The sequence below is a fragment of the Tamandua tetradactyla genome, chromosome 6 (genome assembly GCF_023851605.1).
Source record: "Tamandua tetradactyla isolate mTamTet1 chromosome 6, mTamTet1.pri, whole genome shotgun sequence".
Classification (NCBI taxonomy): domain Eukaryota; kingdom Metazoa; phylum Chordata; class Mammalia; order Pilosa; family Myrmecophagidae; genus Tamandua; species Tamandua tetradactyla.
Genome location: NC_135332.1, coordinates 63,300,955 through 63,327,713, shown reverse-complemented (window position 1 = coordinate 63,327,713; position 26,759 = coordinate 63,300,955). Strand labels below are relative to the sequence as shown.

Here is a 26,759-nt window from a genome sequence, read left to right as displayed (position 1 = left end):
TGAGACCCCTCTGGGATTCAGGAAAGTAAACTTAGTACATGAAACTTTTTTTTTTTTTAACTTTTTTTATTAATTAAAAAAAATTAACAAAACATTAAGATATCATTCCATTCTACATATACAATCAGTAATTCTTAATATCATCACATAGTTGCATATTCATCATTTCTTAGAACATTTGCATCAATTTAGAAAAAGAAATAAAATGACAATAGGAAAAGAAATAAAATGATAACAGAGAAAAAAAAGACTATACATACCATACCCCTTACCCCTCGCATTCATTTACCACTAGCATTTCAAACTAAATTTATTTTAACATTTGTTTCCCCTGTTATTTATTTTTATTCCATATGTTCTACTCTTCTGTTGATATAGTAGCAAAAAGGAGCATCAGACACAAGGTTTTCACATTCATAGAGTCTCATTGTGAAAGCTATATCATTGTTCAGTCATCATCAGGAAACATGACTACTGAAACACAGCTCTACATTTTCAGGCAGTTCCCTCCAACCTCTCCGCTACATCTTGAACAACAAGGTGATATCTACTTAATGCATAAGAATAACTTCCAGGATAACCTCTCAACTCTATTTGGAATCTCTCAGCCATTGATACTTAGTCTCATTTCACTCTTCCCCCTTTGGTCGAGAAGGTTCTCTCAATCCCTTGATGTTAATTCTCAGCTCATTCTAGGGTTTTTCTCAGTCCCTTGATGCTGAGTCTCAGCTCATTCCAGGATCTCTGTCCCACGTTGCCAGGAAGGTCCACACCCCTGGGAGTCATGTCCCATGCAGAGAGGGGGAGGGTGGTGAGATTGCTCGTCATGTTGGCTGGAGAGAGAGGCCACATCTGAGCAACAAAAGAGGCTCTCTTGGGGGTGACTATTAGGCCTAAATTTTAAGTAGACTTGACCTATCCTTTGTGGGGTTAAGTTTCATATGAACAAACCCCAAGACTGGGGGCTCAGCCTATAGCTTTGGTTGTCCACACTGCTTGTGAGAATATCAAGAATTCAACTTGGGGAAGTTGAATTTCTCCCCACTCTCACCATTCCCTGAAGGGGGCTTGCAAATACTTTTCCTGTCACTGATCAAATCACTCTGGGATTCATCAGGGCATCACTCTGGACAAACCAACAAAATCTCATGTCCTACCTGAGATTCCAAGTACTTATGACATTCAATCAAACTATCTACATGAGTTATATTAGGAAATGTTCTAGTCAAAATACAAATTTTGTAACAAATAAATATTTTTTGCTTTAGTCTCACACATAAGGTGACATTTTAAAGTATTATCATCTATTTTCAGCACCCTGCAATAATGACATTCCTTTGTTCTTCCTCATGCAAAAACATTTTTAAAATTTGTACATTGTACATTTCACTATTATTGTACACCTAGGCATTCCTAGATTATACCATCTCGATCTTTACCATCTATCTTTCTTTCTGATTTCATTTATGTCCCCAGCCCTCCTCCCTCTATCATTCTCACATGCAGCTTCATTCAGTGTTTTAACATAATTACATTACAGTTAGGTAGTATTGTGCTGTCCATTTCTGAGTTTTTATATTCATTCCTGTTGTACAATCTGTATCCCTTCAGCTCCAATTACCCAATATCTCACCCTATTTCTATCTCCTGATGATCTCTGTTACCAAGGAAATATTCCAAGTTTATTCACTAATTAGTCAGTTCATATCAGTGAGACCATACAGTATCTGTCCTTTTGTTTCTGGCTAATCACACTCAGCATAATGTCCTTAAGGTCCATTCATGTTGTTACATACTTCATAACTTTATTCTGTCTTACCGCCGCATAATGTTTCATCTTATGCAAACGTCACAGTTTGTTTAGTCAACTGTGTGTTGATGGACATTTTGGCTGTTTCCATCTCTTGGTAATTGTTAATAATGCTGCTATAAACATTGGTGTGTAAATGTCCATTTGTGTCCTTGGCCTCGTGTCCTTTGAGTAGAGACAGCATATAGATGGGTCCTGTTTTTTAATCCATTCTGCCAGACTGTGTCTTTTGATTGTGAGAGTTTAATCCATTAATATTCAGTGTTATTACTCATGGGTAGTACTTTCTTCTACTATTTTGCCTTCTGGATTTTATATGTCATATCTAGTTTTCCTTCTTTTGACCTTTACTCATAGTCTTCCTTTCTACAGTCTTCTCCACACCTCTCTCTTCTGTCTTCGTATCTGTCTCTAGTGTTCCCTTTAGTATTTCTTGCAGAGCTGGTCTGTTGGTCACAAATTCTCTCAGTGATTTTTTTGTCTGAAAATGTTTTAATTTCTCCCTCATTTTTGAAGGGCAGTTTTGCTGGATATAGAATTCTTGGTTGGCAGTTTTTCTCTTTTAATAATTTAAATATACTATCCCACTGTCTTCTTGCCTCCATGGTTTCTGCTGAGAGATCTGCACATAGTCTTAGTGGGCTTCCCTTGTACGTGATGGGTTGCTTTTCTCTTGCTGCTTTCAAGATCCTCTCTTTCTCTTTGACCTCTGACATTCTGATTATTAAATGTCTTGGAGTATGTCTATTTGGATCTTTTCTCTTTGGGGTACGCTGCAGTTCTTGGATCTGCAATTTTAAGTCTTTCATAAGAGTTGGGAAATTTTCAGTGATAATTTCCTCCATTAGTTTTTCTCCTCCTTTTCCCTTCTCTTCTCCTTCTGGGACACCCACAACACGTATATTCGTGCGCTTCATATTGTCTTTCAATCCCCTGAGTCCCTGCTCATATTTTTCCATTTTTTTCCCTGTAGTTTCTGTTTCTTGTCAGATTTCAGATGTTCTGTCCTCCAGTTCAGAAATCCTATGTTCTGTTTCTCGAAATCTGCCATTGTAGGTTTCCATTGTTTTTTCATCTCTTCTACTGTGTCTTTCATTCCCATAAGTTCTGTGATTTCTTTTTTCAGACTTTCAGTTTCTTCTTTTTGTTCTTTCCTTGACTTCTTTATATCCTCCCTCAGTTCATTGATTTGGTTTTTGATGAGGTTTTCCATGTCTGTTCGTACATTCTGAATTAATTGTTTCAGCTCCTGTATGTCATTTGAATTGTTGGTTTGTTCCTTTGACTGGGCCATATCTTCAATTTTCCTAGTGTGTTTCGTTATTTTTTGTTGGCATCTAGGCATTTAATTACCTTAATTATTTTATTCTGGAGATTGCTTTCACTTCTTTTACCTAGGGTTGTCTTGCTGAATGAATTTGTTGTCTATTTGTTCTTTGACATTCTGTTCAGTTTTATCTGGACCTTTAGCTTAAGTTTTGTTTAACAGAGGAGAATTTTTCAGTTCTTGTTTTCTTGTTTCTTCCCCTGCCTTTCCCACACACACACTTAGGAGGGTCTACTTAGATATTATAGACCCCAGACAGATTTTCCCCGACCAAACCGGCCTCCTATCAGGAGGAAAGAGTCACCTGCGTCGGTTTTCCCTGAGGGTGAGACCCAGCAGGTTGAAAGACTTTCCTGTGAAGTCTCTGGACTCTATTTTTCTTATCCTGCCCTGTGTGTGGTGCTTGTCTGACTGCAGGTCCCAGCAGCATGAGGTGATGTGGTACCTTTAACTTTGGCAGACTCTCCCTGCTGGGGGCATGGTGGAGACAGAGGAGAGGTTGTAGGCTGGTTTTAATGGCTTCAAATTACCAAGTCCTGGTGTCTGAATTCCTTGATGGAGGGATTCCACCTGAGCTGGGCTTCACCCCTCCCCTCGGGAAGGCACTGGTTCCAGACAAGTCCCCAAAAGAGCTCACTTCTACCTATGCCTGGGGCAGTTGCAGCCTGAAAAGTCCTGCCGCTGTATCCAGAGGCAGTCAAGCCTTTGTAGATACACAGCCACAAAAACCTCTGTTTCCTTCTTTTTTTTCCCCCTTTTTCTGTCAGTCCTGCCCCCTTGGCGCCAGGGCAAAAATGAGCAACCTCCGCTTTGATCAGGTTTACCTAAGCTCGGGGCCTATTTTTAGTAGTCAGAATTTGTTAATTAGTTCCACAATTGGCGTTTGATTGTGCCTAATCCCTGATGCTGGTAAAGTCCTTTCCTTTCCCCTCTGGGAAGCTGCCCGTGGGGGAGGGGCACTGGCTGCTGCAGCTTTGGGAACTCACGGTTCGGGGGGGTGCTCCCAGCCAGTCCAGCTGGTCCAGACTGGGGTACGCTGTGTGTCTGGTCACTGGACGTGGCCCCAGGAGCTGTTCTGTACTGTTTCTGGTTATTTAGTAGTTCTGGAGGACGAACTAAAACACGCCGTTGTTAAGCCACCATCTTGACCCGGAATTTAGTACATGAAACTTTTGTTAGAGTCTCAGTTAGAGTCCTAGGTGACCTATTCATTAGGGCGCTCCTGTCTTTCTTTTTTCCTGGTGCATGGGCTGGAAGTCTAACCCAGGTCTTCTGCATGACAGGTATATATTCTATTGCTGTATACCCTTTTCTGCCTAGTTTTTAACGGGCCTTGAAGTGTTTTTTTTACTTTTGCTGCATAGGCCAGGAGTCCAATCCAGGTCTCCCATGTGACAGATCAGATTTATTTTACAGTGATCGCTCTGGCAGTTGTGTGGAGAGTATGCTGCAGAGGGCAGGAGTAGGAGCAGGGAGACAAGGGCCCTAGGATAGTAGCAGTGGAATAGAAGAGAAATGGTCTGATTCTAGGTGCATATTGATGGTAAAATCCATTAATGGACTAGATGTTGTGGGATCTGAAAGAAAGAGAGGAATTGAAGTTGATTCCAATGTTTTTGGCCTGAGCCAATAGGTCAGTGGTAGACTTAAGCTGAAATTGAGATGACTTGGAGAGAAGGGAACTGGTTTTATGGGGAAATTGATCTTTTTTCTCTGATTTTTATATAATTTGGCACTTAATGGGAACATTTTAATTAAAGTGGTAAGGATCTTAAGAGATCATCTCCTTCAGTGATTTCCAGAGATAGAAAATAATCTCTGTGGAATTAAAAAGAATACCTATCTTCCCTCACCAAGATATAGAATCTTCCCAACTCATAGGCCCACCCCACCCAAATAATGAATGTATCTGACTCCTCAAGTGTTGGGCCAGAGAGAAGGTTGAAAACCATTGACCTACTTAGTTACCATGTTTTATGGGTGAGAAAACCCAGGCTGAGAAGGTCATTTGAATTGCCTAGGGATACAAAGCTAACTGCTCTCTTATTTTGGTAATTGCTCCGTGTATATTTGTCTGTCTTTTTTCCAATTTGCTCGTAAACTCCTTGAAAGCAAGAATTATGTCTTAAATTCTTTGTTTTCCTTTGTACCTTGAACAATGCTAAGTAGTAATGAGTATCATTCCAAATTTAAAGTTAAGCATGAAACCTCCTGGGAAAATCAGCTTGTCTTCATTGACCTTCTCTTTTAGCAGATGCATAACCAGTGCTGTATTTCTCAGGAGATTTGGGGTATCAGCAAAGCAGAAACACTCATACACATACACAGAAGAGAGAGGAAGAATAGAGTTCAGCCTTGAAGTACTTCCAAAATTTTGAAATCAGATAAACCAGAAACAGAACATTAAGTGATCATTTTTATTTTGACATACTTGTATTTTGTGCATTACAGTTTAGCATTGCTTTTATATTGAATTACATGAAGATGGGGGCCAATATAATTTTTCCAGTGCCTAGGACTTCTGTGGTTCTTTATTCAGGCCTGGGAAATCTTTCCTCTATATCTAGCAGATGATGTGTGTTTGATATTAATATTAAATTGTGTCCATGTTGTCATTCTTATTTTCTAATTGGTGGTTTTTTTAAAATATGTAATTAAGGACTATAGTTCATATTTGCCTTTTTTTGAAAATCTTCTCTCCCCTCCCCATGTGAATGCTAATTTTAAAACATTTATTATTAGTGTGCAAGAGCTACCAATGGGACATTCCAGCATTAACTTTAGAGGAGAAATGTCAACTCAGACGCAGTATGATTTAAATGGATGCTTATAGCTGGTCGTTGGTGGACTGTAGAGGTGGTTCTTATATGCCTCTGACAGTACTGTACTGTTTCTTAGCACTTTGGCAGTGAACATAAACAAAATCCCATGGCGGAGGGGTGCAAGGGTAGTTCAGTGGTAGAATTCTTGCCTGCCATGTGGGAGACCCAGGTTCTCGGCCCATATACTTCCCAAACAAACAAATTCAACAAATGGTGCTGCAGTAACAGGATACCCACATGGAAAAAGAATGAAAAGTGACCCCCCACCATACAGCATACAAAAAAAAAAAAAAAAATCCCACGTGGTTACTCTTATCAGGGCAGAGATTTTTGTCTGATTTGTCTCTATTCTCTTTTTTTTCTTTATCTCTGTTAATGAGAACAATACATACTATATAGTAGGTGCCAGTAAAATTTTTTTTCTCTTTTAAGTATTTTTAAATTGTGAAATATAATGTATGTACAAAAAAGCAATAGCTTTCAAAATACATTATAACAAGTAGTTACAGAGCAGATTTCAGAGTTTGGTATGGGTTATAATTCCACAATTTCAGGTTTTTCCATCTAGCTGACAACAGAGGTTAAAAGAAATATCAATATAATGATTCAGTAGCCATAATGAATTTGTTAAATCCTGTCTTCTCTAACTTCCCCTTCTTCTTTGGTCCTTCTCCCTATCTTCAGTGTTATTTGGACTATGCCCATTCTAACTTGTTCATGTTGAGAAAAGGGTGTTGACAGTATGGAACAGGAGGATGGAACTAGTTGGTGTTCTGTGAGAGGTTGACCGTGCTGGGTTTCAGGACTTATCTGGCCTAGGAACCATTTGGAGGTTGTAGGTTTCTGTGAAGTAATCTTACTTAGTGTATGAAACATTTGTAGAATCTCAGCTAGAACCCTAGGTGTTCTTTAGGGTTAACAGGAATGGTGTTGGTTGGGGTTTGGCAAACCATGGTAATTAGCAATATCTAGCTGAAGCTTGCATAAGAGTGTCCTTCTGAGCAGCCTCACAACTCTATTTGAACATTCTTAGCCACTGATAACTTATTTTCTTATATTTCTTTTCTCCATTTTGGTCAGGAAGGTGTTGTCAGTCCTTTGGTGCCAGGGCCAGGCTCATCCCTGGAATCAGTGTCCCACATTGCCAGGAAGACTTACACCTCTGGATGTCATGTCCCATGTAGGGGAGAGGATAATGATTTTTCTTGCAGAGTTGGGCTGAGAGAGAGAGAGAGGCCACATCTGAGCAACAAAAGAGGTTTTCTGAAAGTAAGTCTTAGGCATAACTATGGGTAGGCTTAGATTCTCCACTATAGAAATAAGCTTCATAAGAGCAAGCCTCAAGATCAAGGGCTTGGCCTATTGACTTGGGAGTCCCTAATGTTTGAGACAGTATCATGGGTTTCCCCAGTGGTAAAGTTTAATAGTTCTGTATTTTTTTTCTCCAATCCCTCAAGGGACTTTGCCAATACTTTTTAATTATCTGCCCAATACACTCTGAGATATTTCTGAGTATTTCATTAAGCCAATCAGAATTACAAGCCCTCATTCCAGTTCTAGGTTCCATGTGTTTGGGTTGTTTAAATGAGCTATCCAGACAGGTTGAGTTAGATTATGTGCTATAGAAAATTTAGATTTTGGACAAAATAAACCTCTCTTCCTTTGGCCTCATATAATAGGTGAAGTTCTGAAATACAGGCAGTGTCATCCTTCACCCTGTATTCTGATTTACCTTTGTCCTGACTAGATTGGCTTCGTTCTTATCTATAATTGAAGCCTTATCTCTTTTCTTTTTCTTTTAACAGTTGTTGTATGTAGCAATGCTGGCTTTTATTGCTGCAGAACTCCAATTCTGAGACTTAGGTGTCACACAGGTACCCAAAGTTCCAGGGAAATACCAGGTTATACACATATAGCACACCATCTCAAAATCTAGAAATAACATTTAAAGCTTGGGCTCATTTTAAGTGCAACTGCTATAAAAGCTTACATTTAAGCCCCAGTGTTCTTATAAGTGTTTTCTAAAACAGACCATACAGTATTCGTTCTTTTGTTTCTGCCTTATTTTGCACCACATAATGTCCCCAAGGTTCGTCACCTCATAGCATGACTCATGACTTCGTTCCTTTCTGAGGCCACACAATATTCCATCATGTTTATACACCACAGTTAACATACTGCTTCTCAGTCAATGTATCCTTCAGCCACCCTCATCCATTGGGTATCATGGATAATGCCCTAAGTAAATAATCCATCTCTCACATTATGCTCACTTAGTTGTACAATCATCAATACTCTCAATTGTAGACAGTTTTCATTGCTCCAAAGAGAAAGATAAACATACCCTCACCAAATAGAAAATCTGAACCTCCCCTTAACTCTTGTTCTACCTAACCCCCCCACCCAAGTATTTACATCTGGCGTTGCTGTGGTACTGTTGATGTCTTCCTGTTAAATATAGGTCATAGCATGCAATAATGACTTCCCTCCATATCCCTCTATTATTGACCCTTTGTACAAGAGTCATACCTTTGTTCATGCAAGAACTTATTTATATTTGTGGTATTAATAAGTCATTACATGGCTCTATACAACCCTTTTCAATCATGTTCACTTTCAATATGGCAGTATTACTTATAAACTCACTAATGAACTGCCTTCACTTCTACCCATTCCCTTACGTATAAGTTCAGTCTTGTTAGCTAACTGTTCATGTATCTCTAGCTTCTGTGCCTAGGTCCCCTATATTCTACATTATAAGTGTCTGAGTTTACCTTTACCAAAGTCAAATAGCAAAATCATATAGAATTTACCTTTTTGTGTCTGGCTTATTCCACTCAGCCTTATGTCCTTAAGGTTCATCCATGTTGTCATATGCTTCAGGACCTCATTTCATCTTATTGCTGCCTAATATTCCCTTATATGTATATAGCACATTTTGTTTATGTGCTCATTTGTTGATTGTTTCCATCTTTTGGTGATTGTGAATAATGCTGCTGTGAACATTGGTGTGCAAATGTCTGTTTGTGTCACTGCTTTTGTATATACCAAGTATTGGTATTGCCTGGTTGTAGAGCAACTCAATATTTAGTTTTCTAAGGAATGGCCAAATTGTTTCCCACAGCAGCTGATTTATTATACATTCCCACCAGCAGTGAATAAGTGTTCCAATTTCTCCACATCCTCTCCAATATTTGTAGTTTCCTGTTTAATAGCAGCCATTCTTTTAGGTGTGGGGTGATATCTCGTTGTAGTCTTGATCTACATTTCCCTTATAATTAATGAAAATGAGCATCTCTTCATATATTTATTTTTTAACATGGGCAGGCACCGGGAATTGAACCCGGATCTTCTGGCATCGCAGGCAAGCATTCCTGCCTGCTGAGCCACCGTGGCCTGCCCTCTTCATATGTTTTTTAGCCGTTTGTATTTGCTCTTTAGAAAAATGTCTCCTCATATCTGTAGCCCATTTTATAATTGGGTTGTTTGTCTTTTAGTTGTTGAGTTGTATGATTTCTCTATGTATATAGGATATCAAAACTTTATCTAATAACATGATCTCCAAATATTTTCTCCCATTGAGTTGGCTAACTCTTCACCTTTTTGGCAAAGTCTTCAAGGCACAGAAGCTTTTGATTTTGAGGAGTTCCTATTTACCTATTTTTTTGTTTTTTTTTGCTTGTGCTTTGGGTGTGAAGTTTAAAAAGCTACTTCCTATTACTAGTTCTTGAAGATGTTTCCCTATATTTTCTTCTAGGATTTTTATGGTTCTGGCTCTTATATTTAGGTCTTTGATCCACTTTGAGTTAATTTTTATATGGGGTGCAAAATAAGGGTCCTCTTTTATTCTTTTGGCAATTGATATCCAGTTCTCTTATGCCCATTTATTGAAAAGACTGTTCTATACCAGTTCAGTGGATTTGGGGACTTTGTTGAAGATCAATAGATTATAGATTTGGTGGTCTATTTCTGCACTCTCTATATTCCATTGGTCAATATTTCTATCTTTGTGCCGGTAACATGCTGCTTTGACCACTGTGGCTTTATAATAAGCTTTGAAATCAGGCAATGCTGGTCCTGCCACTTAGTTCTTCTTTTTAAAGGATATTTTTAACTATTTGAGGTCTTTCCCCTTTCCAGATGAATTTGATAGCTAGCTTTTCCAAGTCTTCAAAACAGGTTTTGGAATTTTGATTGGTGTTACATTGAATCTGTAGATCAATTTGGGTAGAATTGAAATCTTAACTACATTTAACCTTCATAGCTATGAGCAGGAAATGTCTTTCCCCCTATTTAGATCTTTGATTTCTTTTAGCAGTGTTTTATAGTTTTCTGGGTACGGGTTCTTAATATCCCTAGTTAAGTTTATTCCTAGATACTTGATTCTTTTAGTTGCTGTTTTGAATGGAATTTTTTCCTTAGTTATCTTTTCAGGTCATTGCTTGTGTATAGGAACATTACTGATTTTTGCACATTAATCTTGTATCCTGCTGGTATTGATTGGCTAGAATTGCCAGAATGCAATATGTCAGAAATGGAGTGGCTTTTTAAAATTGTTAAATTTTTTTCCTCTCTATTATTTATTTATTTATTTATTTATTTGTTCTTTATTTGTTCATTTTGGAGTGGGTTTTAAAAGGAGATTTTATTACGTTACCAGTTCACAGTTCTAAGGCCATGACAATGTCTAAATTAAGGCACCAACAAGAGGTGACCCTTCATTCAAGAAAGGCTGATGCCATCAGAATACTTCTGTCAGCTGGAAGCACCTGGCTGGCATTTACTGGTCCCTTGCTCCTGGGCTCTGTGGCTTTCAGCCTCTGTTTTCCTGTGGGGGTTCCTCACTTGGCTTCTTCAGGGCTGGGTTTCATTTTTTGGCTTCCCTTGGCTCTTTCCAGTTTCTGGCTTGCTTAGGATCTCACGGGATGGCATATGGTGACATAAGCTGGGCCCTTAGTACCCCCAAACATCTGGGTCTTGTATTGGCGCTTTTGGCTCTAACTCTCCAAAATGTTTGCCCTTTGAAAGGACTCTAGTAAACTAATGAAGATATATCTTAAGTGGGCAGAATCACAGCTCCATCTAATCAAGAGATCATACTCACCATTGAATGGATTATCTCTCCACGGAAACAACCTAATCAAAGCATTCTACCATAAACAATATAGAATGAAGATTGAGAGATCATGACTTTTCTGGGGTACATAATAATTTCAAACTGGCACACTGCCACTTTTCTGTGTTTGTTTATTAGCTCAAAAGGCTTTGTTGTAGATTTCTTAGGATTTTCCAAGTATAGTATTGTGTCATCTGCAAATAATGAAAAATTTACTTCTTCCTTTCCAATTATGGATGCCTTTTATTTATTTTCCCTGCTTTTTTGCCCTAGCTAGAACTTCTAGTACAATATTGAATAATAATGGTGACAGGGGACATCCTTGTCTCCTTCCCGACATTAGGGGAAAGCTTTCAGTCTCTCACCATTGAGTACAATGCTGGTTATGGGTTGTTCATATATGCTCTTTATCATATTGAGGAAGTTTTCTTCTCTTCCTGTCTTTTGAAGTGTTTTTTCAGAAAAGGATGCTAATTTTTTTGGTTGCTTTTTCAGCAACAATCGAGATGATCATGTGATTTTTCCCTCTTGATTTGTTAATTTTCTGTATTACATTGTTTGATTTTCTTGTGTTGAACCACCCTTGCATTACTGGTATAAACCCCACTTGGTCATGGCGTATAATTCTTTTAATGTGTCATTGGATTTGATTTGCTAGTATTTTGTTGAGAAATTTTTGATCTGTATTCATTAGAGAGATTGAACTGTAGTTTTCCTTTCTAGTATCATCTTTACCTGGTTTTGGTATTAGAGTGATGTTAGCTTCATAAAATGAGTTAGATAGTTTCCGCCTTTCCTTAAATTTTTTGAAGAGTTTGAACAGGATTGTTGTTAATTCTTTTTGGAGTGTTTGATAAACACTGTGAAACCATCTGGTCCTAGGCTTTTCTTTGTAGGAAGATTTGTGATGACTGATTAAATCTCTTTACTTGTGATTGGTTTGTTAAGATCTTCTGTTTCTTCTTAAATCAGTGTAGGTTGTTTGTGTGTTTCTAGGAATTTGTCCATTTCATCTAAGTTGTCCAGTTTGTTGGCTTATAGTTATTTATAGTATCCTCTTATGATTTTTTTTTTTATTTCTTCAGAGTCCATGGTAATGACCTGCCCCTCATTTCTCATTTTATTTATTTGTATTCTCTCTTTTTCTTTGTCAGCCTAGCTAGGGTTCCATTGATTTTATTGATTTTTCTCATATAACTAACTTTTGGTTTTATTGATCCTATTTTTTTTTTGTTTTTGTTGTTCTCCAATTATTCTGCTTTAATCTTTGTTATTTCTCTTGTTTTGTTTGCTGTGGGATTAGTTTGCTGTTCTTTCTCTAGTTCTTCAGGTAAGCAGTTAAGCTCTTGATTTTTCTTCTTTCTTTTTATTTTTACTGTAGACATTTAGGGAAACAAATTTCCCTCTCAGCATAGCCTTTACAGCATCCCATAAGTTCTGATATGCTGTACTGTCATTTTCATTTGTCTCTAGATATTTACCAATTTCTCTAGCAACTTCTTCTTTGGCCTACTGATTGTTTAAGAGTGCTTTATTTAATCTCCATATATTTGTAAAAGTTTTGATTCTTTGGAGGTTACTGATTCCCAGCTTCATTCAGTTTTGATCAGAGAAAATGCTTTGAATAATTTCAGTCTTTTTAAATTTACAAAGACCTGTTTTGTGCCCCAGCATATGCTCTACCCTGGAGAATGTGCCATGAGCACTAGAAAAGACTGTATATCCTGATGTTTTGGATTGTAATGATCTATATATGTGTGTCAGGTCTAATTTCAGTAATCAAATTGTTTAACTTCTCTATTTCCTTGCTGCTCTGTCACTTGTTCTATCTGTAGAGGAGAGTGGTGTATTGAAATCTTCCACTATTGTTGTAGAAATGTCTGTTGCTCCCTTCAGGTTTGCCAATGTTTGTCTCACGTACTTTGGAGCTCCTTGATTAGGAGCATAAACATTTATGATTATTATTTCTTCTTGGTGAATTGTCCCTTTTATTAAAATGTGTGTCCTTCCTTGTCTCTTATGGTCACCATACATTTAAAATCTATTTTGTCTGATGTTAGTATAGCTACTCCTCCTTTGTTTTGGTTACGGCTTACATGGGAGATCTTTTTCCATCCTTTCATTTTGTTTGTATCCTTGGGTCTAAGATGAGACTCTTGTAAGCAGCATATATATGGAACATATTTCTTAATCCATTCTGCCAATCTGTATCTTTCAGTTGGTGCGTTTAGTCCATAACATTCAAAGTTATTACTGTCCAGGCATTTCTTTCTTTTTTTTTTAAACTTTTTTTATTAATTAAAAAAAATTAAAACATTTAGATATCATTCCATTCTACATATACAATCAGTAATTCTTAATATCATCACATAGTTGCATATTTGTCATTTCTTAATACATTTGCATCGATTTAGAAAAAGAAATAAAAAGACAACAGAAAAAGAAATAAAATGATAATAGAGAAAAAAAAGACTATATATACCATACCCCTTACCCCTCGCTTTCATTTACCACTATTTCAAACTGAATTTATTTTAACATTTATTCCCCCTATTATTTATTTTTATTCCATATGTTCTACTCTTCTGTTGATATAGTAGCTAAAGGGAGCATCAGACATAAGGTTTTCACATTCACAGAGTCTCATTGTGAAAGCTATATCATTGTTCAGTCATCATCAAGAAACATGGCTACTGGAACACATCACTACATTTTCAGGCAATTCCCTCCAGCCTCTCCACTACATCTTGAACAACAAGGTGATGTCTACTTAATGCGTAAGAATAACCTCCAGGATAACTCTCAACTCTGTTTGGAATCTCTCAGCCATTGACACTTAGTCTCATTTCCCTCTTCCCCCTTTTGGTCGAGAAGTTTCTCTCAATCCCTTGATGTTAATTCTCAGCTCATTCTAGGGTTTTTCTCAGTCCCTTGATGCTGAGTCTCAGTTCATTCCAGGATCTCAATCCCACGTTGCCAGGAAGGTCCACACCCCTGGGAGTCATGTCCCATGCAGAGAGGGGGAAGGTGGTGAGACTGCTCGTTGTGTTGGCTGGAGAGAGGGGCCACATCTGAGCAACAAAAGAGGCTCTCTTGGGGGTGACTCTTAGGCCTAAATTTTAAGTAGACTTGACCTATCCTTTGTGGGGTTTAAGTTTCATGTGAACAAACCCCAAGACTGGGGGCTCAGCCTATAGCTTTGGTTGTCCACACTGCTTGTGAGAATATCAAGAATTCAACTTGGGGAAGTTGAATTTCTCCCCACTCTCACCATTCCCTGAAGGGGGCTTGCAAACACTTTTCCTGTCACTGATCAAATCATTCTGGAATTCATCGGGGGATCACTCTGTCCAGGCATTTCTTGAATCTTCCATCTTATCCTTTGGTTTTTATTTGTGAGGTCTATATATTCTTTTCCCTTCCTCTCTTTTTATCCTTTAAGATACCCTTACTGGTACTCTTCAATTCTGTGCTTTCTTGCAACCAAATAGCTTTTAATGTGAAACATAAAAGTATGCGGTCATTTCTTTTTTTATGCTGTGATCTGCAGTCACAACATTGCATCTTTTGAGAAAGAATATTGCTGCCTTTGGTGTCCCATTGCACTGAGATAAACTGCATCCTAATAAACGGTCCATGTCCACTCATCCTTGTGTTTCTAGAACTTAAGAACCTGATCTTCCATGATTATGGACCTAAACTTGTCCACAGGATTTATGAGAGGATTGTGTGCTGCCATGGGCTCCTTAGTAGGTTCTAATTTTCTTGGGGCCTAGGCTTGTGCCTTATTCATCCTTGTAGCTCTTTCAGCACCCAACACAGTTCCTGGTCTAAACTAACGATGCAGTCGTGGTCAAATTGAATTTTCAAAATATGTGAGGCTGGCCACCTGCACACTGGTGAGAACAATTTGCAGTCAAGCTCTGTCTTTGGAGGTGCATAACCCATGTAATCTTGTCTTTAGGTCCAGCCTGATGACTGGAGGGGCTAAGCGAGGAGTGCCCAACCCTTGGCTTTTGGAGGAGTCAGAGGAAACCAGAGGCTTGGGTTTCGATGGAATCCGGCAACAGCAACAGAGGATTATCCAAGGTACTGAATACCTCAAGGAGTGTGGGTTATAAGCCTTGCCACATTTTTATCACAGCCTGTTCCTTATCCTCTGTGAATATTGGATTAAACATTGTTAGTCTTCAAAACCAAAGCTCTTGGTGGTTTCTGGACCCCAGCATACCTGTGGAATAGAGAACCTCAGCCATCCATTGAGGGAATGCTTTGAAGTAGTGATTCTCAGCTAGGCCAGAGCAGAGAGTGCCCAGGCAGATCCCGTGGACGTGCCCCTTCCTTTTCTTCACAGTTAGAAATTCTCTGATCACAAGGCTTAACCTGTTTCTTATATAAAAGAAGTCAATTTGGCTTTGACCTTGAAATTCATCTTGTCGAGCACCTGTTAAGCCTGCTGATTAGTTTTTATTTTTCTGTTCTTTTTTTTTAAGTTTCAGAAGTTATAATGACTGTTATAAAAAATTCAAACAGTATAGAATGTATGAAATGAAGAACTTCCCCATTCTCAAACTGCAAAGGGGTTAAAATGTAGTTCCCCAGACTTTTTTTTACTAAACATGTACATATATGGTATAAGCACATTTTACATAAATGGAGTCATGAAGTACCAGTCATTCCATCCCTGATTTTTTTTACGTTTCATATGTTCATGGATAGTTTGTCATGTTAATATGTACAGCTATGCAATTTTTTCTAATTCTTTTTTTAAAACAGCTTTATTGAGGTCTAGTGGACATATCAAATTGCATATATTATAAGTATACATCTAGTAAGTTTTGATGTAGGAATACATATGTGAAACTGTCACTGAAATAAAAATAACATAATCATTACTCCCACTGATAACCTCTTGATAAAATGTTAATTTTAAATTTACAGGACATTTGCAAAAAAAATCAACCCCATGCAGAGAACTCTAACATAACCCCACCCAGAAACCCAGAACTTCCGATATTTAATATTTTTGCTGTATTTGCCATATCATTCTGTCCATCCATTCATCCAGCTATCTTTTTAATGTATTTTCTAAACATTTGAGAGTAGGTTATATACATTATGCTTCTTGAACACTTCCATGGGCTTTTTCTAAGAACAGTGATTTTCATTTATGTAACCCCCTTAAGTGCATTTTTCAAGTTCAAGAAATTTAATATGGATATAAGACTTACAGTCTATGCTCCAATTTTTACATGTTAACTTTTTATTGTTGAAAATTTCAAATATATAAAAGTAGGAAAAGTAAGATAATGATTCATTCCAGTGTACCCATCATCCAGCTTCAGCAATTACCGTCTCGTGGACGCTTGTTTCATCTGTATTCTCTACCCACTTATTTGTTCCCTAGATTGTTCTGAAGCAAACCCCAGACATTATATCATTTCATTGGTGAATATTTCAGCATATGTCTCTGAAATATGTCTATGAAAGATAAGGACTGTTTTTAAGGATGCAATCACACTACCATTATTATGTCTAAAAACCTAATCATAAATCTTTAATCATATATAGTTGATATTCATAATTCCCTGATTGTCTCATGATTCTTTCTTTTAGATTGTTTGATTCAGGATCTGAATATAGACCATAAATTCCACCTAGATGCTACAACCCTTAAAACTCTTGATTATATAGGTTCCTTTTCCTACTTTTTTTTCCCTTGCAGTTTCATAGTTGAAGAAACTGGGTTTGCTCTCCTATAGTTTTCCGCTATCTAGATTTTTCCATTTGTATCTCCATGTGTTCTTTTTTTTTTTTTTGGCTTTTTAATTCTTCATGCCATTTTTTTGTTTTGCTTTGTTTTTTGGGGGGTACATGGTCCGGAAATCGAACCCCAGTCTCCTGCATGAAAAGCGTGCATTCTACCACTGAACCACCCGTGCACCCTTTTTTGGCTTTTTAAATGAGGATTTATTAAGTTACAAATTACAGTTCTGAGGCCATGGAAATATCCAAATTAAGCAGGAGAATACCTTCACTGAAGATAGGGTGATGGCATCCAGGGTTCCTCTGTCCCATGGGAAAGCCTTTGGTGGTCCTTTGCTCCCGGATTCCAGGTTCTGTTGCTTCTTGTTTCTATGAGTCTTTGCTTGCTCCTCCAGGGACAACTCTCAGCTCTTTGTGTCTTACGGTCTTCTCTTGGTGTCTCTAGGGTGTTTCTCTCTCTGCATCCTTCACTTGGTTTAATCTCTCTGCTCTGTCTCTCTGTTTTCTGTCTTTTATTCTCCTCTTGAGAACTCCAGTAAAAGGACTAAGACCCACCTTGAATTGGGTGGGTCACCTCTCCATGGAAAGAACCTAATCAAAAGGTTCCACCCATAATGGGTTTGTACCACAAGAATGGGTTAAAAGAGCATAATCTTTTCATTACATAACAGATTCAGACCTGCACAAGGACCTTTAAAGGTGTAATTAAAGTGTGCCCAAACTGAATGAGGTGGGCTTTCATCCAATAGACTGATATCCTTATAAGCAAATGAAAATGAACATAGTAGAGGAAGCCATAGTGAGCAAGAAGCTGGGAGTCAGTGGACCACGGAGAAGACAAAGCAAGGCTAGTTTTACTCATGGACATGACTGGCATGTCTTGATGCAGGGAGATGGTCTATACACACCATCTTGTGTTTGCGCCATAATAGATAGACTCTGCTTCCTCCCTAGTATTAGATTTTGCAAGTGTAGAAGCAATAAGGAGGCACAAAGAAGTGAACACCTAAAATATCTCACTTGTCTCCCCAGATGTTTCCTCTCCACATGGAATATGTACTGTCCAGTCCAGATTAATAGGGGAGGCCATTAAAACTGGGTGAAATGGCAGTGTGATGGTGGCTCAGTGGTAGAATTCTTGTCTATCATGCCGCAGACCCAGGTTTGATTCCCAGTGCCTGCCCATGCAAAAAAAAAAAAAAAAAAAAAGAACACTGGGTGAAGGCATGCCTGGGTAGTTCAGTGGTAGAATTCTCACCTGCCATGCAGGAGATCCAGGTTTGATTCCTGGACCATGCACTCCAAAAACAAAAAACCAAAATTCAACAAACAGGGACATTCACATATTTATAAAAGAATGAAATGTGACCCCCACTGCACAGCATACAAAAAAAAAAAAAAAAAAAAAAACTGAGTGAAGAGTGACCTTAGTTGACAGTTCCTTCTTTGAGGAATGGCTCATGGCATCGGGGATTCCTTTGTTACATGAGAAGACACATGAAGTCTGCTGGTTGTTCTCTCCTGGGCCCTGGTTTCAAAATGGCTCTCTCAGTTCCTGTAGGTTGTTCTTGCTTCTCCCAGGGCATTTTCTTTCTCCCCATATGTTCTTTAACATGTTTTCTGTCCCAGATATTTTCTGTAAAGTGGTAGTTAGATTTAGTGGCTTGATCAGAATCACAATCATGTCTGTTATTTTTGGCAAGAGTACATCATGATGATTGTCCCTTTGATTTTTTCTCATGTGCTTTTAAAAATTTTAATTGAGAAGTAGATTTACCGAAAAATCATACAGAAAATACAGAGTTCCCATATACCTCCCTCGCACATGCAGTTTTCCCTATTACTATTGCTTTGTGTTACTGTGGTAACTTTGTTACAATAGATGAAAGCATATTATTATACTTGCACTAATAACTATAATCCATAGTTTACATTAGGATTCACTGTTTGGGTTGTATACTCTGTATATTCCTACATTGTTGATGTTTTATTTTTTTGGGGGGGAAGTTATAGATTTACAGAAAAATCATGCATGAAATACAGAGTTCCCATATACCACCCTGTTATTAACACCTTGCATTAATATGGTACATTTGTCACAATTTGTGAAAGAACATTTTTATAATAGTTCTATTAACTATAGTCCATCATTTATACTAGAGTACACTGTTTATGTTATATAGTCCTGTGTTTTTGTTTTTAAATTTTATTCTAGTAATATATATGCAATCTAAAATTCCCCCTTTTAACTACATTCAAATATATAATTTAGCACTGTTGTTTACATGGACAGTGTGGTGCTACCATCACCAACATCCATTACTAAAACTTTGCTATCACCCCAAATAGAAACTCTGTACCATTAAATATTAACTCCCAATTTTCTACCCCTTCCCTGGCCCCTGGTAACCTGTATTCTAGCTTCTGACTTTATGAAATTTGTTTATTCTTATTATTTCATATCAATGAAATCATACTGTAGTTGTCCTTTCTGGGTCTGGTTTATTTCACCCAGCATGATGTCTTCATTGTGCATCCATGTGAATGAATAAGCAAAATGTGGTATATACATGCAATGGAATGTTATTCAGCCATAAATAGAAATGAGATTCTGATTCACATGACAGCATGGTTGGAGTTTTGAGGACGTTGGCTCTGCCAGTTTTTGCTAGGTGTTCCCAGATTCTGGAGAGGAACAGCACGCTGGAGTGTCTTATGCCACTATCTTGGTTAGCTTAGGTTGCTGTTTTGGCCTGTCGCTTTATTTTTAATCTACAGTCACCAGATAGCCACCCACAATTACATGACATTTAATTTATCTATATGTCTAAATATAGGAAGTATCCAAATACCTAATTGTTCCAAAGGGATTTTTTTAAAAATGGCTGTATTTGTTTTCTGTCGTTGCTATAACAAATTATTGCAAACTGAGTGACTTAAAACAACACAAGTTATTTTCTTCTAGTTTTGTAAGTTTGGAAGTCCAACACGGGTCTCACTGGGCTAAAATCAAGGTGTTGGCAGGGCTGTGTTCCTTCTGGAGGTTCCCTTCCAGAATTTTCTTCCTTGCCTTTTCCAGCTTCTTGAAGCTGCCCACATTCCTTGGCTGCATCCTCCATCCTCAGAGCCAGCAATATTGTGTCTCTTTGACCCTTTCACCCTTGTGGCATCTCTCCCTCTGCCCACAGCCAGAAAAGGGTCTCTACTTCTAGGGACTCATGATTAGGCTTCCACTCTTATAATCCAGAGTAATCTCCCCATCTCAAGGCCCTTAATCTAAATCACATCTGCAGGGTCTCCTTTTACCAGGTAAACTAACGTATTCACAAGTTCTGGGATTATGATGGGAACATCTGGGGGGCAGGACAGAGTGCAGTGCTCGTGGCCATTAGTCTGCCTGTCACAGTAATCACCCTTTCTTTTTTCCCCCCTATAATGCAATTTAAATGATATATATTCACACACCATACAAACCATCTGAAGTATACAATCAGTGGCTAACAGTATCATCACATAGTTGTGCGTTCATCACCATGACCAATTTTAGAACATTTTCATTACTCCAGAAAAGAAATAAAAATATAAAAGAAACAATCCTCCCATACCTCTTATCCCCCACCCCCATTTTTTTAATTGTGAAAAATAACATAAGTACAAAAAAGCAATAAATTTCAAAACACTGAGAAAATTAATTATAGAACAGATTTCAGAGTTTGGTATGGGTTGTAGTTCCACAATTTTAAGTTTTTCCTTCTAGCTGCTCCAAGACATTGAAGATTGAAAGAAATATCAGTATGATTCATTAAATCAATATGATTTACCAAATCCTCTTTTGTTAAATCCTGTCTTCTCTATTATAACTCCTCCTTCTCCTTTGATCCCCCTCCCCCCATTGTTAACCCATAGCGTTGGTGTGACACATTTGTTACTGTTGATGATCATCCATTTTTTAAATGACATCATTGTAAATTGGAGAATGATTATAGAGTGTGACCTGTTGCATATCACCTACTTGAAGGTCAGTGACTTGGGTTGTGTGATAGGTTGGTACAGATTATAGTAATGAGCTGTCATTATGACATTCTAGTTGCAGGGTTTGGGTTGTGTTTATTTTTGCATGTAGCGGCATTTTACTTTGTTCATTGTGTTCTTTAGGAATTAAAAATACCCAATTTCAGGCAAAACCGTTAATCTGGACACTTAGGGTAAATGATTTTCTATTGTATTAAATAAAACTTAATTCTTTAATATGACTCTCAACTTGATTATGGTGACTATTCTCACCTCCCACTTCCAGGGGTCCAGCTACATAATTATCCAGTACGCTAGCTGAAAGGTGCAATTCAGAACCATCTTTGGTGAAACCTCAGTTAGATCACGGCAATATTTCATGCTTACAGATATTTTATGCCTAAAGTAGTTTAATATTTCTACCATTTTCTCATGTATTATAGGTTTTCCACTAATACTAAAATTTTTAATTAAAAATTTTAAATATACTTCCTTAAAGTGGTTAAAGTATTTGGAAACATGTTATTTACAGCATACTTCTGAAAAGTCATCATTGCATAAAACACAGGTAAAAGAAGAACTTTTTACAAATGCGGGTCAGTTCGTTTTTTTAGCAGGTAGGCATGTAGTGTTTTACTTTGCCTCTCATTTAATCTGATGTCTAAGAAAATTGAGTTCGTGGAGATGTATAGGAAGCTAATTTTCATGTACCGCAAACCAGATTTATTCTTTCTGGTTACCTCCATTTGGTTTCCTTTGGCTTTATAATAAATATTTCTTAGGATCAGAAATGTCCAGGCAGTGTTTTTTCCCACTTTGGTGTCCAGTAAGTAAATAATACTTATTGACCATTTCTCGTGTAGATAACCCTTTAAATAGATACTGTGGAGACATTAAGTATTAGAAGATAATGTTTCTGTTCTTCCAGAACATATTTTAGAAGTCAACATATTTGCAAAGATAACTGATTAGAGAGTTAAACCTTATTTATCCAGACTGTTTGGAGAATCGATTGTTCCCCTTTTAATTTGCCAGATAGTTAAACATTACCATTTATAGGTTACCAATTAGAATTAGAATACAAAAACATATATACCTACATCAAAAATCAGATGAAACATAATTTAGCTTTTCTTTGGCTACATTGATGACATCTCAGGACAGTGATTCAGTCTTAATTTATCTTCTTCCCTGACGTGACTGAGGAATATCACTTGCTCTTTTCCATCAGGTGGTTTACACTGGAGCATCTCAAAGATGGCTCTGCCCCTTTCCCCTAGAAATGCGGCTTTAGAAGTTGAAGAGCCTCAGGTCTTTGATTTGAGTATCATCACGTACACAGGTTTTTGGTTATCTGGACCTTTTGTTTCTGTAAAGGGTTGTCCCAAGTTCAGTCAGCCAATTATAGCAGCCTCTGACACACCTGCAAATACTGATATAATTCAGTTCAATTCTGACTCTACCCCGAATTAGGCCAGACACCATGGGTTAAGGGCAATCCTCTACAAAATTGTTCTTCAGGTACCAGTCAAAAGTTCAGGGGTCCAGGCCATCTGCACTTCTGACGAGTTGGCTCAAAATGTAGGGGTTCCCACCACCTTTTCAGGTTCAGTAATTTGCTAAAATGCCTAACAACTTGCTGGAAGTGCTATACTTAATGATAGTTTTATTATAGTGAAAAATACAAATACGAAGAAGCCAAAAGAAGACTCATAAGCCAAGATCTGGGAGGGTCTCCAACACAAGCTTCCAGGTTTTCTCCACTTAGAATTGGAATGTGTCGCCCCGACACAAAGATATATTTTCTGAATCATAGATGCTCTTGTTATGTAGTTGTGATTGATAGAATCGATGGCACATGTGAACTCAGTGCACCATCCCTCTCCCTTCCAAGATGCGGAAAGTGGGCTGATGTGGGTTGATGTGGGCTGATGTGATGTGGCTCGAAGCCCCCACTCCCTGACCATCTTGTTGGTCTTTCTGGTGTGGCCAGTTCACCCCCCTTAGACTAAGGTGTGACTGGATCCACCCTGTAACTATCCTGGGCCCACCACAAAGAACAAAAAGACACTCCTACCACAGGTTGCCTCCCCTGGAACTGGGAACAAAAACCAAGCAAGTTTTTCTTTATACCACAGAGTCACTGGATTATGTAATGGGAATTTACTATAAAAATGTGAACATGGTGAGGATGTGCTAAGGCCTTCTAGAAATTGAGTAGAGAAGAATTTTTAACCTCTTTTTATTTTGCATTAAAGAGATGAACTTTAGATAAGTCAGATAATAAGTCAAATTTGAGAGAGTAGGGTCAGATTTAGGAATTTTTCATTCATAATTTGTGCCTCTACCAGATAAAGCAACTTCAGGACATTAATGACTCTCTTCCTAATTGAAAACCATAGAGGAATTGCCTTTCCTCTTTTTAAATGGCTTTACCTTTGAATTCACATTAACGGTTGATCCCACAGTAATAGCATATTTGGAGTTTCACTAGAACATCAGCCATCCTATAGCAGCAGCTAGGTCAATGATAGATTTACCTTGGAGGCCATCCAAGAGGTTGTTGCTAATGACAAAAAAGGACCTCATTATAAAGTGATTTTGCTATAAAATGGTCCCTTGAAATGATCCCTACAGACAGCAGGCTGTTTGTATGGTTAAAAAAGTACAGTGTCAAAAAAGTTCATGGAGGAGTCCTTATCCCACACCATTAGTTTAAATAAATTCCAGATGAATTAAAGAGTTAAGTGTAATGGTTTAATTCTGTAAAAAGTCTAGGAAGAAAATATAAGTGAATGTGAATGTGGTCTTGGGTAAGACCTTTGTGATTTCTGCTTTTGTAGCAGTGCCTTTATGTGACACAATCATTTAAAGAACCCTATAAACAAATGCAGCAGCCACTGGCATAATGTTACCTTCATCTGGCATATAGCCAGGTAAAAAGAATCATTCGACTCAGCCTCAGTGTTCTTCCCAGTGCACCTGAAAGCCAAGAAAAAGGTTCTTACGAAGAGATCACTGAGGCTGCCTGGATTAAAAAATATATATATATATTTGAAAGAAAGACACTTGAATAACTTGAATTCTTTTCTCTTTTAATTGTTCACAAATTGAGAAAGGGATATATTTTCATTCTTAAAATAAAAAGTGCCATTTTGTTATTCATAGTTTTGTGTCTTCTTTTTCACTTATTGACATATTATGAACTTCTTTCCATGTCAAAATATACATCTGCAAACCTCATTTTTAATGGCTGTATAGTGTTTCCCCAGTATGTGGATATAGAAGTTTTTAAACAAATCCCTGAGTTTGAACATTTTAGTTAGTTTCCAAATTTTCACTGTTATAAGCATATCAGTCTGGGTCCAATCAGGAGTGAGAAATTTGAATCGGGAAAATTTAATAAGGAGGATTGTTGACTTTAGCAGGGGATTAGAATAATGAGTATTTAGTTAGTAAGAAGTAAAAAGAATTCTAAAGAATGTAGAAACAGCAGGTAAGGAGTAACCACTAACTCTAGGGCCCTGGTAGAGAGCCTCTAAGGGAGAGCCCCTTCCAGCTGTGCTTCCCTGGACTGCAGAGAAGTTGTCTGGAGCCATGACAGCAGAACTTGCTGCAAGACTCGACTTTGTGGTGCTGGGAGAACCTTTCACAAGATGTCTAACTGGAGGCATTCTGCTACAAAACTGCCCAAGGAGGGAGTGTGCTGGGAGACGTCACCAGCCACTGGGGAGCCTCTGCTCTGCAGGAGCGGGACATTGGAAAAGCCACCAGCGCTGCAGGGGCTGACAGCAGCCGAACTGGGAAGCAAAAACCCTCTCTTCCTGCGGTGTCTCTCCAGTGCCCCCTACTGACAAGGCTGGTAAAGGAAAACATATTTGAGGGGTCCAGACCCATTTGCACAGAGCAGTCAACAAAGGCGAATTTGGTTGGTGCTGAGAGGCAATAAACCAATAACCAGCAGATTAAATAATATTTCAGAAAATATCTTTGTGTGTGTATATATCACAATAGTGTATCATTGCATAGTGTTTCAATGTTTTCTTACCATTTAGTTCTAGAAATAGAATTAATAGTTTAAAAGGTGGGCACTGCCAGAATTTCCTGTCTGTACACTTTGCCTACTTTTAAAATTCGGATATTAAAATTTAAAAAAATTTTTAATATCATAAAGTTTAATATAAAGTTTAAATGCATAGTCAGAACATTTCACTTTTAATATTTAATATTAAATATTTAATTCACTTGGAAATAATTTTAGGATAAGGTAAGAAAGAGGGTAGATATTTAATGTTTTTTCTTTATTTTGTTCCAGTAACGTTAACTGTTTTATCTGTATTTTCCTAACTGATTTCAGTGTTACTTTTATCACGACTCATTACCTGTGAGCCTATATTTCTGGACTTGAAATTGTTTTCCTTTGATTTTCTAGTTAGTTGGTTTTCTTTTTCTTTCAGAACAGGATGCAGGCTTGGATGCCCTTTCCTCCATTATAAGTCGCCAAAAACAAATGGGTCAGGAAATTGGAAATGAATTGGATGAACAAAATGGTAAGAACAAATCTGATATTAACAGAATTTGCCATTTAATATAAATACTAAAGGCATGAATATTTGTTGAGTGATTTTAATATTATATCTGTTAAAGTGGTTTAACATCAGTGGATTATTATAGTTTAATGCAACTAAGGGTGATCTGCAACAGGTTTATATTGTAGTTATTAAGTGCTACATAAAGAGATTTGATAAAAAATTTCCAGTTCTCATATGCTTTTTTTCCCAAGAGGATATCAACATGTTCATTGATTACACATGATAATGGATGATACAGAAACTCTATTTCCCATCTATAATTTTAACTGGTACAATTATTCAATTTAGATGTATTGCATAGGTTGTGCTAACAATCATTTTTATAACCAAATAAGATTCTGTCACTTTGCTTGGGTGTCCCTTTTTTTTTTAAACATTTTTTATTGTATAGTGTAACATATATACAAAACAAAGAAATAAAAAAGCAATAGTTTTCAAAGCAACTTTCAAAAAGTGGTTACAGGATAGATCCCAGAGTTTGTCATGGGCTACCATACGATCCTCTCATATTTTTCCTTCTAGCTGCTCCAGAATATAGGAGGCTAGAGGACTTAAATACTTTTTTATCATCATAATTGACTTTTTTTCCTTCTTTTTTTGTGAACAATAACATATATACAAAAAAGCTATGAATTTCAAAGCATAGTACCACAATTAGTAGTAGAACATATTTTGGACTTTGACTTGGTTTACAGTTTCACAATTTTAGAATTTTACTTCTAGCTGCTCTAAAATGCTGGAGACTAAAAGAGATACCGATTTAATGATTCAACATTCATATTCATTTGTTGAGTCCTGTCTTCTATGTATAGTTCCCTCATCACCTTGATCTTTTCATACCTCTCTTTGAGTTTGTTTGGACTATGGCAATTCTAAATTTTTGATATTGGAAGCATCTGACACTTAAATGGGGTAGGGAGGTGAAACTATCTGATGTTCTGGAGAGACTGTGCTAGGTTTCAGGATTTACCTGGACCAGGGACCCATCTGGAGATTGTAGGTTTCTGGAAAGTTGCTCTAGTGCCTGGAACCTTTGTGGAATCTTATATATTGCCATAGGTATTCTTTAGGATTGGCTGTAATGGTCCTGGTTGGGGGTTGGCAGGTTATGATAGGTAGCAAGGTCTACCTGAAGCTTACATGAGAGCAACCTCCAGAGTAGCCTCTCGACTCTATTTGAACTCTCTCTGCTGCTGATACTTTATTAATTACCCTTCCTTTCCCCATTTTGGTCAGGGTATAATTTTTGGTCCCACAGTGCCAGGTCTGGATTCATTGCTGGGAGTCATCTCCCATGTCGCCAGGTAGACTTTTT

The 26,759-nt window shown here is 37.6% G+C and overlaps 1 protein-coding gene across 3 annotated transcripts in view; it reads left to right on the top strand.

The window, feature by feature from the left end:
- STX8 (syntaxin 8) overlaps positions 1 to 26,759 on the top strand; it is a 302,127-nt gene that overhangs the window by 70,502 nt on the left and 204,866 nt on the right. For all 3 annotated transcript variants that reach the window (XR_013177896.1, XM_077165960.1, XM_077165961.1), the window contains exons 5-6: positions 15,040 to 15,164; positions 25,310 to 25,402. Coding sequence is in view for 2 of the 3 variants with exons in the window: in XM_077165960.1 (XP_077022075.1) it covers positions 15,040 to 15,164; positions 25,310 to 25,402 (218 nt within the window). In the remaining variant the exon portion in view is untranslated. The remainder of the gene's footprint in view (positions 1 to 15,039; positions 15,165 to 25,309; positions 25,403 to 26,759) is intronic.